The sequence below is a fragment of the Pagrus pagrus genome, assembly GCF_965226575.1.
Source record: "Pagrus pagrus genome assembly, chromosome: 16".
Lineage (NCBI taxonomy): Eukaryota > Metazoa > Chordata > Actinopteri > Spariformes > Sparidae > Pagrus > Pagrus pagrus.
In genome coordinates, this window is record NC_140200.1 from 11311629 (window position 1) to 11327184 (window position 15556).

The 15556-nt window shown below is 43.7% G+C and overlaps 1 protein-coding gene across 2 annotated transcripts in view; it reads right to left on the reverse strand.

The window, feature by feature from the left end:
- stxbp5a (syntaxin binding protein 5a (tomosyn)) overlaps nt 1–15556 on the reverse strand; it is a 101660-nt gene that overhangs the window by 29803 nt on the left and 56301 nt on the right. For both annotated transcript variants that reach the window (XM_084378393.1, XM_084378392.1), the window contains exons 7-8: nt 9035–9098; nt 7714–7797 (exon numbers count right to left, since the gene is read on the reverse strand). In XM_084378393.1, the coding sequence (XP_084234519.1) occupies nt 7714–7797; nt 9035–9098 (148 nt within the window). The remainder of the gene's footprint in view (nt 1–7713; nt 7798–9034; nt 9099–15556) is intronic.

The window sequence follows — 15556 nt, forward strand, 5'->3', positions numbered from 1 at the left end:
ATCTAAGCTGACGGCGGATGTGAGTCCTGAAGTGACAGAGACAGTGGGATGCAGTTTGTCAATGATTTGCTGCCAGAAGTGATTCACGGGTGTGCAGTGCCAGGTGGCAAGGATGAAGTTACAGCAGGTGTGCTGGATGGAGTGTGAACTAATTTCCTATTCTGTAAAATCCCACGCTTTGGAAAATGAAGTGAATTCTCCTATACTGTGTATATTTCATGTATAATTAGACATATAGAGCTAATCTTGCGGGTCTGGGACCTGAAGTTGGCATTTGAAGCGGCTGATTGGTCTTGTTGCCACTTTATTTATATATAGATGACACATTTTTTAATAGAGCTGAGCTATAAATGAGTTCAGATACCAGTAGAGGAGGATCAACAATGTTTTTCCTTATGTTGTCTGGAGCCCAGATAAAGGATGTGATCTGCAGACACTCAATAAAATGCTAAATGCTAAAACCTATATCACATAAATGAAAAGAAAAGCCCTCATTGACCCATGCAAAGATGCTTTGAAAGCAACAGACTGGATTCTCTGAATCTATCAGCGCATTGTTTGCTGTGACAGTCCCAGTAGGGAAGAATGCACTGTGCTTAATTGGAAAATGAGAAGGGGTAATTGAAACACATGGTGCTCATCATATCAAACAATCCCAATTAAAAAGACTAATTTCATGATGTATTGCATTAGGTCAGTTTTCACAGATTGGTCTTTGGGGGACATGAGAATTCGGTCAACATTTATTAGACTCACACACATGAGCAAGTGGGTCCTCACACACAGGCACACACACACACACACACACACACACACACACACACACACACACACACACACACACACACACACACACACACACACAAATCCATGGTAAACAAACACACAAATTGAGATCGGTGAAAGAAAATAGACATACCCATAAACATGCATACCACAGCTCTAATTAGAAAAGCTTCTGCCAGCGTTGTGTCACACTGGGACACGACGACAGCTCAGCCCTCAAGTGACACACACAATCACACACACACACATGGGCTTTCACAGCGATGGTAATTCCGTTCAGATAGAAAAACATTCAACCAAAAAAAAGGTTCAATCTAAAAAACAAGCATTTGGGGGCAAGTGTGTCAACAGTGATTTCCATAGAGCAATCCCCTTTTGTATTGGAACGTGAAATCCATTCCGCTTCTGTTTGTGATGTTGTGGTTATTATCCGAGCCCTGAAAGAAACAAGCCCCTGTGAGCTTACCAATTAAGAGTTTTCTATATTAAAAAAGATGATGCCCCATCATCGGTTATGATTGGTGCAAGAAGAAATATGCTGAAATATTGCTCACAAAGTACAACAGAGACTTTGGTATTTAGTTTTGGTGGGTGCCAGATGAAAAGTCGGGGGGGATCACGGAAGTCATTAACTCTCAAATCCACCTAAATTACAAATAAACAGTTTGAGATTGTGAGAGCCTAACGAAAGCTTCATGGAAATGCTGGAGTCTGAATTGTAATAACTTTGGTAACCCTTTGACTTTTGCATCATCTGGTAAAAACTTTTCCTACAATAGTTCGTTTAGTGAAATGAAGTGACAACTTTTGTGAGACGAGAGGCGAATGAATCAGCGGTCAACTGTAGAGTGCCCATGGAAGAGCGTGTCTCGTCGAAGAGGAAGAGGGAAGGTTCCTCATCTTCAATAGCGACAACGCCATTTTGAGGCCATGGATCAGCCTTGTCGGTATTCAGTGCTGGACGGTTTTTATCCAAACCTTCCTGATGCGATAAGATGTTTGCTAAAATACTTCAAGAAAACATTCAACTATTTATGCTCAACAGCGCCCCCAATACTTTGAGTGTGTGCAATATAGATGAAAGTGAAGCCAATGTGGGAGTGCCTTAAACCTGCATTCTTTCTATTGACCAGCAGGGGGCAACTCCACTGGTTTCAAAAAGAAGACCGATGCTGTGTAAGCTTATGAGAAAACGACACTACTTCAGTTAACCGTTTCCTAATGAGATAATGGTTTCGGTCACTAGTTACAAGTCTTCTTCAATACAGCATGATGTTCATTTTGTAAATTATGGTCCCATTTAGAGCAAAATAGACGTCAAAGCAGACGTACTTTTGTACTAATAAGCAAGTGTTAGCTTCGTAAGACACTCGACTATTAATGTGAACGTGGCATACATTTAATGTACTTAAAATTAGCTTGTTAGCATTGCCATTGTCAGCATGCTGAAATTAGCGTTTAGTTAAGAGCACAGATGTACGGGGCGGCTGTGGCTCAGGGGTAGAGCCAGCATTTTGTTATTGGAAGGTCACTGGTTCAATTGTTGAATTGTCCTTTGGCAAGCTACTGAACCCCAAACTGTTCCTTACGTGCTGGTCGGCACCTTGCATGGCAGCCACCGCCATCAGTGTATGAATGTATGAATTACTGTAAGTGGCCTTGGACAAAAGCATCTGCTTAATGCTGTAAATGCACCAAATCTGAGCCTCACATAGCTGCTAGCATAGACTCCCAGGTTTTTGACTAACTAGGGGCATCCTTATTTTTAAATGACAGAGGAGATGACAGCCTAAGGTATCATTACATGTTTATATTCATGTTAATATAACTTTATAACAGTACCAGCGGTGCACAAATCTTCTGTGTGGTGCTAAAATCCTGTGGGCAAAACATAAACAACCCAATAACGGTTGAGATATCTCACTCTGGACCAACAGAAGGACTGATTGACCGACTTTACTGAATTCACCAACAAATGATTCCGAACAACAGCAGCGTAGGATTCACCTCTTCTTTGTTAACTTGTAACAACATTAGTATTAGGTCAGCCTGATGTATAGAGCCCCACAGAGACAGACCATTGTGTAAAGAATTATAATGTATGCTGTCCACTAATGGACATTGCGCCAGACTTGCCAAATGACCCATCAGCTTTGAATAGGTAAGTAATCTGTCTGCATTCTCAACAGGTCTTAGGGGGAAAGAAAAGACCTCCTTAAGAAGCCAGACCTGTGTCAGATAGAGTTTGTTAATAATTTGTAGCGTTTGCTTTTAATCTTCTTAGACAACCAGATGGGAGGGATTTAGCACACAAGGACAAATCTAAGAGAGTCAACAGAGCTGTCCATCAAAAATAATACCTCAGGAACTTCTTTGTGCAGTGTGTTGTGCTCTACGGACAACCTTTTCCATCCAGTGATCCAGCATCCAGCATTAAGAATGAGTGTTTACTGGATGAATCCTGGTGAAAACTCAAATTCATTCACAGCCAAAGCAGCTAAGTCTTTTCGTTTTGCTTGAAAATAGAGTAATTACTGCTTGGTGGTTGTGGGAATAAGTTTACACTTTTAGCAGCATTATTGTTGGCCTTCAGCTATAGCTCTGAGAATTGTGGTCTGCTCCTCGGCGAATAGAAGCAAACATTTTCGTGTTGTTTTTTTCCTGTCGTGGGTTGCATTCGTGCACGCTCGCATGTGTGCACAAACACTTCCTGGCAGTCGCAGTCAGAAGTAACCGACAATTTCTGCAATTTCTGAGTTACCGGGCTTTTGGGAACAACCTGCTGGTCGCTTTCCATGATTTGACAGAGAGAGAAGAAGAGAAAGAGAAAGAAATAGCTGGAACAGTGAGAAGAAGTACAAGAGAAATGGAGTCAAGATGATGTCAAATGAAAAATGAAAATAGTTAAACCGTTAAGAGGAGGAATAGAGCAGAATACATTACAGCAAGACGTGTAGAGAAAAAAAGAGGGTGGGAAGTTTGGCTTGTTTGTACGAGCAGGCTGTAGAACAAATAAGTGAGTTTGAATAATGGGCTGCATGACAAAAAAATTAAAAATTCATCCATGCATTCATTGAGCGAGCAATAGCCACCAGGAGACAGAAAGCAGAGGAAGGAGGGGAGAAGAAACTCCGATCTGGCTGTGATATCAGACATTCAGCAGGACAGGACTCAGACCGAGGTGTTGAGTCAGACGGAGCAGAGTGGAGTGGGGTCAGGGTGACGGATGCTCTCTGGCTAGCACTCACTGGAAACCCATACTGCTGATCCACAGCTAATAATACACGATCCAGTGAAAGACACAGAGAGAAAGGCGTGCTCTCTCAGCTCTTTGCGAGTCTGTAAAAACAAAAGTTTTATCGCCCCTTGCTGTTTGTCTGAACTCCGCCGGAAAGTTTGTTGTTGTCTGGGAGCCAGGTTAAGCTCCCTGATTTGCCGACATCTCCAGCAGCCTGACAGCATCTATAACTAACAGAAACTGCCTTCATTTGAGTCAAAACAATTTCATTATTATCCCAAATGTGCTGATGAAAGTTTGCAAGAATCGTTAAGAATGTGCCAAGAGTACAGGAGCCAACGTTACACACAAAAGCCATTTATCTCCATCCTTTGAAACCCTAAACCACAGACAGCCTTTCGCTTGTTCTAAACATCCGCAAATTTCCATCAAAACTAAAAAAAAGTCTTTAAGACGGGCTTATTCAACATCAGAATCCATCACCGCACGGTCTGCTGGCTTACTCGGCTGTTTAAAAGAAGAAGAGGAAAAGCTTCCTTGTTCATTTCTGTCGACAACTTTGATACTTGGCAGCGAGCTTCTGGGCAAATAGTGTTTGAATGGAAGCACGCAGCGGGAAGGGGAGAGCACAGCGGGGTGAATATAGCTCGCAATATCTGTAAAAAGTTTCAAGTTTTACAGGATTATTGAAGAAGCTATAAAAGAGAAGAGTTGGCACACTTTTGTGATGTGAATGGCTGAAATGAGCTAAGTTATGCAAAACATCAATGTCAAATTAGACCCATGTTTCCATAGCAACTGTATTGATGTTGGACATTTAGTTTGGCCTTTCGCTGTCTCTGTCATCATTCCCAATTAAGGCAGCAGAAACCACCATTAAAGGTGGGTACAGTCATAAATAATGTGCTTCACTCTGGCTGCAGTAACATACAGGTAAAGAGCCAGAACTAAAGTCACATCTAGTAACTACTGTTTCCTCTAAAGACTCATTTATGCTCTATGTTAGATACGCATACGGATACAGATGAAGCCTTCTGTCCGTACGCTGCAGTCATTTCATCCGTATTTCTGCAAATTTCTATGAAAGTTCAGATACCAACCAGTGGAGCAGTACCTCCGTCAGTCGTAGGGGGCAGTGCAGAAGGAAGAAGTTCTAAAAATGGTGGACCTTTTTGAGGTGAGGTTATGCGAGTTGGTGAGAAGTTTTAAGATGTCATTTGATGCCCAAGCACGGAGACAAACACTTAGAACAGCAAAACTGGGAGGAGATTGGAAGAGAAATAAACGTGAGTTGGACAGCGGGGAAGGAAAAGTGGAGGTCCGTGCGAGACCAGTTTGACTCTGAGTGGCGCCCTCTGGTGGTTGTATTGCTCAACATACATGCCAATGTGAAGGACGCAGTTCCGGTTACCGTTAGAAACTGACGATCTATTTTCGTACAGAAAGGGAGCACAAATGAGCACAGACGCAGACTCTGGTAACAAACAAGTGGAAGGTAAACTAAGCCCCTCAAGTTCTCCTTCCACCCTCCGAGGAAGTCACTGCGGACTGCTTTCTCAACGATAGCCAGCAGCATAAAAAGCAGCATGCATTTCAAAACTCAAGCTCGAGGATAGATTGTTACCGAGTTCACACCTGGAACCTGTAGGTAGTGCCATTTTCTGTCTATTTAGTACTCAGGATTAAGGGAAAGTCAAGAATGATTGTGTGAATGTTAAGCCCTCTTTAAAGCCGATTAAATAACCACAGTAGTAGGTTAGATGAGTAGATGAGATTAGTTGCCCTGCAGCTGATGTTGTCTGTGTTCAATTCATTTACTAAGTGTTGGCTGCTGCCCCGTCCACAACAGGACTATTAGAAGTTAAGGCCGAGTTACCTCCGAAGCATTTGGATGTGTTAGTCGGGGGTGCAACCCTGAAGACATTCAAAAAGATCGGAGAGTGTCGTGTGTTCCAGGCTTTTTCGCTTCGTCAGTGGAAATCATAGTGAGCGAAATGAGTAGGAATGAGCAGTACCCCCCCTCCTCCTCCGAAACCCCCCCCACCCCCGCCAACATCACCCCCGAGTCTCTGGAGAGGTGTAACTGTAGGGGTTTGGAGAGAAGAGATGAGCTCCCATGGGAGATTCAACACGAGAGACTGTAATGCCCCAGGAGCAGCGGGAGGATATTAGCTTATCTGAGAGTGGGAGACAGAGCAAAGGCAAAGACAGAGAGAAAGAGAGAGCGATCCGTACATACTGAACATACAAAATCCACTCTCGTTTCTGTCGTCTATGTAGTCCTCGGTGGCTCTTGTTATCTCAGCGTGCTTACAGCAGCACAGAGCTGCCGATGAGGTGAGCACCAGCATGAGCGTCACGATAATCTCATTATCTTAAACAGCCGGCTTGGCTCTGTGTCTAAGTACTACGGACATCGCTGTGTGACCGTGTACATGTTGACCGTGTGACTCAGCCGGCGTAAACCTCAATGACAAGTTTATGAATGAGACCTCCACTTCGTGAGACTCGGACTGCGCTCGGATCAAGCAGAAACCAGAGGGGAAATGTAAATGGGCCCAGATTATCTGAAAATTCAATTACTGAAGCCAGCACTGAAAAAAAAAAACAATAAAATAGCATCCGAATACATAAGTGGAAGTAATATTCTGCATACAAACCAATCAGATACAGTGTAGGTTTGACACATGACAGGTCCAGAGGGGATCTATCCCGCCCTGACGCTGAGTTCCTTTTTTTTTTATTGTTGTGTCTTTTTATTTATAGACCCACACAATTCCCTCCGGGGAAGCCAATAAAGCCACATGACTCAGTGCTTTAGAAAGGTGGACCTTTTACTAAATGTTTTGCAGCCGTGATATGCGAGCGGGATCACCGCGCAGCCCTCCCACCGCACTCTGGAGACATGAGCACATGGCGATCCACTGTATAAATCATTCCACTGTTGAAACGTGCGTTTCACAGTTTTTTCTTCTCTAGAAAAAGTCGTGTGAAAAAACATCTTTAGTTGTGACTGCAACACTGGCCAAAGAGACGTGACGGTGGGTAGAATTTGTTCCCAGAGCCGATCTACCTGTTTCCTGCCAATCTTCTCATCTAGGTCTCATCAAGGAAGCAAAAACAGGTATTTGCCAAAATGTCTTATCTTTTTTCAAAGGAATGACCTTGATGAGTGTCTTAATGAATTATCGAAATTTGCCATTTATTCACGATGGTTATTTTAAACTGTTCTCTCTCGTCCTCTGGCAAACCAAACTTCAGCTTCATCTTCGTTAAACGGCACATTAGAGCTGCTATTTCCCACAAAGACAGACCTGTCCCTGACTGTCCTACTGAGATGAAACAGGAAGTAGGAAGTCCTAGATAGAGGTGAAGCCCCACCCCTTCCGGTACGCCCCATGGGACCTTAGTTCGGAAAATAGTCGTATGGTAGTGAATGGCGTGAGACAAATCACTTCTGAACCACCATCAGCACATCAACACTGTGATGTACGTACACGTTCTCTACTCACAATCCTCTAATAAACTCTAAATGCTAGTATAACACACACACGCACAGCTGTATTCAGTTTCACTTCATGAATTGGTAATTAATTTCCCGGCTCCTGTATTAAAAAGATACTCCGTCGATCAGAAGTGAGAAGACTGAAGCTGCTCGAGAAGAAAGGCAATAGGGGAGATTTGCCTACCTCATCGTAAGTGTAGCGATAGTCGGCCTTCTTTGATTTCAGATCCCACAGGACCACGATCCCAGACTCAAATCCAATTATAAGCTGGAGAGAAAGAGCGACAGGCAGTCAGTGAGATAGGCAGGAGAGATGATGGAATAGACCCCATGATGGGTGGAAAAAGAAGTAATACATTTGACATTCACACGCAGCATGAAAGGAAGTCAGGTGTAAGCAGGCTACAGGGGCTGGGAAAGAAACCTGCCCTCCCTGGTTCAGGAGAGATGAGAGCAGAACGTGCAGAAAGGGTTTTTTTTAGATCATAAAATGCAGGATTTTTTTTTTTTCCGATTCTGAAGACATATTTATAGCAACAACACCTAGTCGCAGTACTTCAAAAAAATGGACATAATGAGCCCTGTTTTAACTGTGCAATTGAAATGATTCCACAGAGCTCGACATTATGTGAGCTGCCACAGTGGAAAACATTACATTTAAATTCAATGTTTCCAAATACGACACTATTAGCAACACACGGCTTCTTGTCTGTTTGTGGTCAGCTCTGTGCGCAACAGTCAACTTAGTTATCTTATTTAAACCCAGAGGTGCATGACAAAAATTATGTAAACCATTCTCTCCAAGTCAAGGCCTTTATTCAGTCTACAAGCAGTTGTGAGTGATACAGCAGATATCAGTAAGAATAATCTGTTAAACACTACTTTAATATCATTTTAATTGAGTAAAAGTTTAATGTTCAAAGTCAGTTTGTCTGGGAATTTCTTTCATGCATTTTGTTTGCACTTGCTGATGGAATCTCGGGCTCTGTCCACACATGCGTGGGTATTTCTTAAAAACAAGCATTTTCGATGCTATTGACCTGTCGTTCAGACTTAAAGTTGTTGCGTTTTACATCACTTTTTGGAAAACTTCCAGTGTTGGACTGGTGAACTCGGAGGGTTGCCCCCATGTTTGAAAAAACGCAGCAAAAGTGCCCTCTTGGATCGCCCTTTAGTAGATAAAGATGATCACGTGCCCTCTAGGGTGCCCTTCCAGTGGAAAAAACTGGGTCAAGTGCCCTCTTTTCAATATAAATACATCAAAACTTTCTGCACGCTGGTTCCTGTTTATACACAATTGGCAGTGTGATATATCCTTTCAGGTGTAAATACGGACGGAGATTACTCGTCTGGACAGAGATCGTTTTTGTTTTAAAACCCCATTTCCTAAAATACCCCTGCACCGTACATGTGGACTAGGCCTTATCTATTCTCAGTGCAACATCAAATACCTAACTTTGCGTGTTCTTGCATGTGTGCGTGGAGAAAAAGACGGCATCCTTTACCTTTCCCTCATCCATGGGGTTGTCACTTATGTGGACAACTGGTCCGGGGTGAGCCTTGGAGGACCTTATGGGAGAGACAAAGAGAGAGACACACATAGTACTCAGCCGTCAAGACAATGCCATACATGTAGAGGTTATAGTGATGCATGGAGAGGGTTAGCCAGTGTCTTTGAACCTGTGGAAGAGGTCCGCCAGGGAGGACAGAGCTGCCAATCACTCCAAGGCTCTAAAAGGCTGTTCAAAGACATAAGCTCACTTAAGGTTGTGATGGATGGCTCTGTCAGGCCGGGCAGTCCCCACTGGCTACGTGTATGTGCGTGCACGTGTGCGTGTCCGTTTTGCATGTCAGCTGAGGAGACGGCGCAAAATGCTCGGCTGGCCCCCCCCTCCGCTCCCCCTCCTGTCTGCGCTTTACCCTCCAGACAGCCTTATGTCAAATGTCCCCTCAGTGTGCCGGCCACGTGGCTGCAGAATTTACCTAACCTGCCCTGCCTTGAAGTGACGATGTGGGCTGAGGAGCGCCAGGGAAGGTCACAGCCGAAAAAGAGTGAGTGTTAGAGCCCGAAACATAACCCCCGATAGCAGGGAGCAAGGGCGGGCACGGCTGACAAGGAGACGAAGAGGAACCGATTGTAAGTAATGCAGGAGGAGGCGAGGGAAAGACCTTGTTTGGGCTCGGCAGTGTAGAGTTTTAATTTATTCTAGAGGTCTGACAGTAAAGATCAGGACATGCTGATGATAATAAAAAGCATATAAAAGCATATTCCAATCAAAATACATGCTTTGGATTGAAGCGCAGCCCGGCATCTCTGCATGAATATAAGCGACGGGTCAAAGAGGAGGAAGCATCTACAGCAATGTGTGTGTAGAAGTGTGTGCATGTGTGTGTATTAGAAGGTAACAGTTAGTGGGCAGGCAGGCAGTCAGTCAGTTGTCTCTATATTTAGCCTGTTTGTGCTGGAGCCTTATTACCTAAGCTCTGCTGCAGCTGGAGCTGTTGATTTATCTAATCCCCCTTCACTGCCTGGCTCTCAGCTAACAGCCGTCCACAGCAGCGCACACACACACATTTGCATGTCGGCACAATTAAGACACATCTGAACACCCGCCTCATCCATAACAAACAATTACCCTCTTGCCGAATTACAAAAAATGCAACTTGTACGCATAAAAGCTTCGCCCCGCAGTCCCGCGTGGTTTATTTCCTCTTGTTTAAGGATTTTAATGCGCACTGTTCTCCGCGTTCTCCCTCCCCCCCCCGTGAGACTCCGTAACAAATGGGTTGTTGTCGGGAAAACCTGTTGTTACACGGTAAATAAATCTGACGCGAACACATTCACAAAGTCCACAAATGCATGTTCAGGTTTGGAGATAAAGGAATCACCATGGCAACAGAGGCAGGATGGGCAGTGCGCAGACAGGCTCCCAAAAACCAGCCGTACTCTGCCACAAACACACAAACCCTCCCACACAAACAACGCCTGCTTAACTACTTCACCACGCTCCTGTAACCACAATCCCGCCTGTGTGCTTGCTAATGACTGCGCGTTTTGCATACAGAGTAAAACAGATCTTCGGGGACGAGAACATTGTGGTATGTGTACGTGTGCGTCTCATAGATTTCTGCATGTTCACACAGATAGATGCTTTAGTGTGCGTGCAATGCATACTACTGTGTTTTCTATGTTTGGCTAGGGGCACGCCATTATTCTCACAGCTTCATTTGCAGTTAAGGCATCACATTCTTGTCTTTCAGCGACTGATTCAAGGTCTTTAATGTCACACACACACACACACACTCATACTGTATGACTACTCGAGTTCAACTAATTGCCCCTTGGCAAATATAACACTTGTTCGGTACATCGTAAAATCTCGAATATCTTCACCCCATGGCACCTTCAGTTCACCCAGTTATCTGTTATAAACCTTAACTGCACCCAATCCTTCTTTGTGCATCAGATATTCATCCCACCCGGTGATGCCTTCAGGCCATTAAGGAAAATGGACCATTGCTGTACGTACAGTATGTGTTGCAAGTGCAAACGCAAGGACCTGACACGCCATAAAGCAACTGTCTGTGGCTGTGGAGGACGTTTAAACAACAGGAAGGGTGACACCTCACTGAATCTGAAAGCATCCCCTCAGTGCACGCACACACACACACACACACACACACACACACACACACACACACATTATAAGCAAAAATATGTGATTTTCAACAAAGACATGATTTATGGTATGCATGTATGAAGAAAAGCACAGCATACCTATTCTGAGCTTGCACAGACACACATGTATCCTGACTCACACATGCCCAGTGAAGGCCTGAACATCTGGTGTAACCACGGGTGACACTCAGAGGCAGCACAGGCGCAGTCACCATGACAGTGTCTCCGCGGCAACATGGTTTCGAGCAGCCTGTTTGCGGCAAGCCCATACCCTATGTGCCCTCAGGTCACCTCTGTAGACTGTGTGTGAGTGTGTGTGTGTGTGATTGTTAATGCATAGGAGCTTATATGAGGCTAGTCTGTCATCGTTACATGATTGCTATGTATTGTTGTTCCAGCATAGAAAAACATGTGCCAGTTGTACCGATCCTCCTGACCTCAGTGAGAACAGGAAGAGGTTTCCAGTGCATGAATGAGCAAAGCTTAAATATGAAATCCTTAAATTGAGCTTAGCTTTTTGCTTTAGATCTCCTCTTGCTGTTGACTTATAGCATCACTGTCACCTCTGACATGATACATGTGTTGCTTCCTGGTTAAAAACTTACTGAAAGACCATTATATGATAGCTCTGTTGGAGTTTAAAGGTGAGATGGTATGATTAAAGGTGGTATGTGAGAATGGTGGTAATTTGGTAATTTCGATCTTACAATAAGTGTTGGAAGAAGTGTCCCCTAAGAAAAGCTTATTCTACTCTGCAGGCCTTACAGAGATAGTTTGGAAGAGGCTGCACGGTGGTACCAGCTACGGACCTTAACACATGCATAGAATCACAGTACTGAGGAACATACGTACTGGCATGAAAAATTCAAACAAGTATTTACAATATTGTGGCTTCGGGGTCCTGAGTGGGAGAACTAAAGAGAACAGAACAGAAGAACCCTCGGGCCAACGTGTTCACGTGAACTATGTGTCATAGTAAGCTGTTAACATTTTACCACTCCTTGTCCCACTTCTCCCGGCTCTGTGTACCCAGTGACCATCTAGCTGAATCAAATCATTTGTGCACACACACACACGCGCGGACGCTGCCAGGTACTAATACATAAACATTCTTGCATATACAGTGCAGTACATGCAGACAAATTATGCATGTGACCAAACACAGATTCAAATGTGGCCTGAAGGTGATGTCCCTAATGCCTGTGGCACTGACTGAACTATAGTGTTGTAATGTTGGTTATATACTGTAGGATATGTGTTTGTCTGATAGTCTTTCCAGTACAGTAGCTTGGGAACAGGGGTGTGAGTCACATAAACACACAGAGCACAGGGCCAGGCCAGGCCAGGCCTGCGGCCACTGGCACAGCTACTACAGCTCGTCTCCAAATAGCAGGGCCTGAGGGTTGATGACCCCTGAACACACCATATCCCAGCCTCATTAAGGTAATCTCAGTAGAACAGAGGTGTAGCAGGCAGGGCTGGAGAGAAAATCTTTAATGATGCTTTCAATAGCACTGTATGTAGGTGACGTGATGGCCCCTGCCTAGTGTGGTGCACTGGTCACTGTATTTACCTACAATATGCTTTTCTTAAGGTGCCAGAGGAGCCTGATCTGCCTTCCTGTGCTTCATAGGATATAAAAGCCCCAACTTCCAGCATGAATCTCTTCCCTGCAAGTGCCTGCAACCCCTCTTGCTTTTGCTCTAAATGTATTTTCTTTACTACGACAAGCTTCACAGAAAGGAGAGGAAAGCCAGTGTGCATGCATTAATGCATTAAACAACACTATATAATGCAGGCAAACTCTAAAAGTGATTCTGAAGATCATTCCCAGGTCGTCAAATACCAACACTACTCTACGCAGAGCTTTCTCCAGGGACTAAGGAACCTTTGGAGGAACTCTGTGCATTTCCACTGCAGGCAGAGTCTAAATTAAGTTCCAGGAACTGAACATAACCCCGAAAAAGCCCCTGCTTGGAGCGTAGTACTACCAAAAGAACAGGAACTTATGGGGTCAGGCTTACAGCTCTGAGTATGTCTGGTATTTTTAAAAATCGAACATCGTAAACCCAGTTTGGGACTCTAATTTCCGAGTCCTTTGGTTGGAAACAAGGCTTAACAGATAATCAGTTCATATGGCTATAAAACAGGGTAAGCGTTCATGCAGAAACTGAAATCGTTTGCCACTTTTACTCAATTATAACCAGTTTGTTCATACATTTTCTGCCACTCAACTAATCCTTACAGCACCACTTCCCCCTCCGTCTGATGACAGCATCAGAGGACAATGGGCGAGGTAGAGAGGCTTTTGTATCTGGACTCCACCCCTACCAACTGCACAGCTGGCAGAGGCACACAAGTAGAGAGGACAAAAGAAACACCTCAATCCTTTCTGATCTGCATCAAAGCAAACCACAGAAAGACACTCATACGCTCAAACAGAGAATCTCTGACGAATTTGAGAATCGATTCCTGGCACTGCTGCCATCCTCAAGATGTAGCATCCCACAGAATGGCTGTGTGAGTGATTAAGGCCTGAACCAAAGATAAGGAAACCTCATTTCCTCAAACTAATTGTGCTGTTTGGATGGAAACAAAGAAAGTTCTGTGGCTTAAAAAAGCTGTTTTACAGCAGATTGTTAAGTCAGATGATGTACGATGATGAGAACAGTTATTATGTTGGTGGTATGAGGAAAATGGGTATGAGAGCAGATGCGGACATGTTTACGCCTGTAAGATACCAGGAAAGTACGAACGTGAGAGAGAGGGGTGCAGATGCAGCTCGATACGGTTCAAGAATATTACAAGCTATAATAAGATGTGTGTCACTTGCAATTTGTAAGTACATGTCATTCTATTATCGCTAATATAAATGGAAATGGACAAGCGAAATAGTGAATTTGCTGTAATGTTTATCGCTTCTGCAATTGGTGATGTGGAGAAGGGGATGTTGAGGCTGTTTGAAATCCACACTTACAGGCTGTGTGACCTTTCGTTTGATGTGTATGTGGCATAACACTCTATTTTCTAATCTTAATACAAACTGCAGCGTTTTGAAAAAGGATTAATTTATCTTTTAGCAACGTCACACCAGAGGCTATACTATGTTTGATGTATTCTGAAGGGATTTGTCATCAAACCAGAAAATAGACAAGTTAAAACATACTTTTATATTTTCTGAATAATTTGTAATATTTTTGGACATTTGCAGGGCTAACATAACAACTCAACTCTAAATTTCAAGGGTAACTCCCCAAATGTTACACATGAAGGTGTGTTGACAGGTCTTGGAGAGTACTACTGCACAAGTGGAAAAAGTAGTATAAAGCCTTTTGTGGCTCCAAATGAAGCTGCATGTAATTGATGATAAATTGCCTCCAGTGATGTCACTCAGTGGCTAAGTTGCATTGTGGGTAATGTAGACTGTAAACTGTCTGTTATGAGTCCAACAGTGTTATTGGAGTGCAATGCCAGACCAGTGGACTGCTTTCAAAACCTGGTGCCTACATGACCCACAAAAAAAGCCCCTTATCTTTCTTTAGTTATACTGTACTGCCCTAACGTTAGCTAGCCAGCGTTAGCAACATTAGCACTAGTGTTAGCAATGTTAACGTTTGCTCACATTAGCAACATTAACATCAGCTAGCTAGTGTTAGCAATGTTAACATCGGCAGGAGATGGAAAGCCACATTTACTGGCTGAGCGTTATCAATAACACCTTGAACTCCTCATTGGGGGCCTTTACACCAAATTGGAACTGGTTCCTTTCTGATTTGTGCAAATAAATCTGATCCATTCTGAGCATATCAACCACAACTTGGCTCCCGGCTAGAACCAAAAGATAGCAGGCTTTCCTTTATTTGAAGTACGAACCGAAGTGGGAATGTCATAGTCTACAGGTCACTTGTTGATAACGCATCCTTGATGACAATGGTTCCCCTCAAAATTGGTGGAAACACCAAGATCCCAAGAATCTTGAATGGAACCGGTTCAAGAACCAGAGCTAATCTGGTGGAAGGGGGGTAAAACAAAACACTTGGCATAGGGGTGATATGTTGAGATAATGCGATGGCCACTGGAAAAAGCATTGACACCTAAATGAAACAAGGAAGGTGAGGAGGAGCGGAAGGTATCGTAAAGGTGAATTATACAAAAAGTAGAACAGAGCTAAGCAAAGAAAAGCGTAAGTTATTGCCTGTCCTCTTTGTCAAGAACACCAGTATCTACCTCTCTATCTTATCACCCCCATCTACCCTCTATCTCCTCATTATCACTCCTTACCTTCCTTTTCTGCCCTTTCTTTGCTTTAATTAGAAACCTTTCCCGTCTACCTCTCTATCCTCGCTCA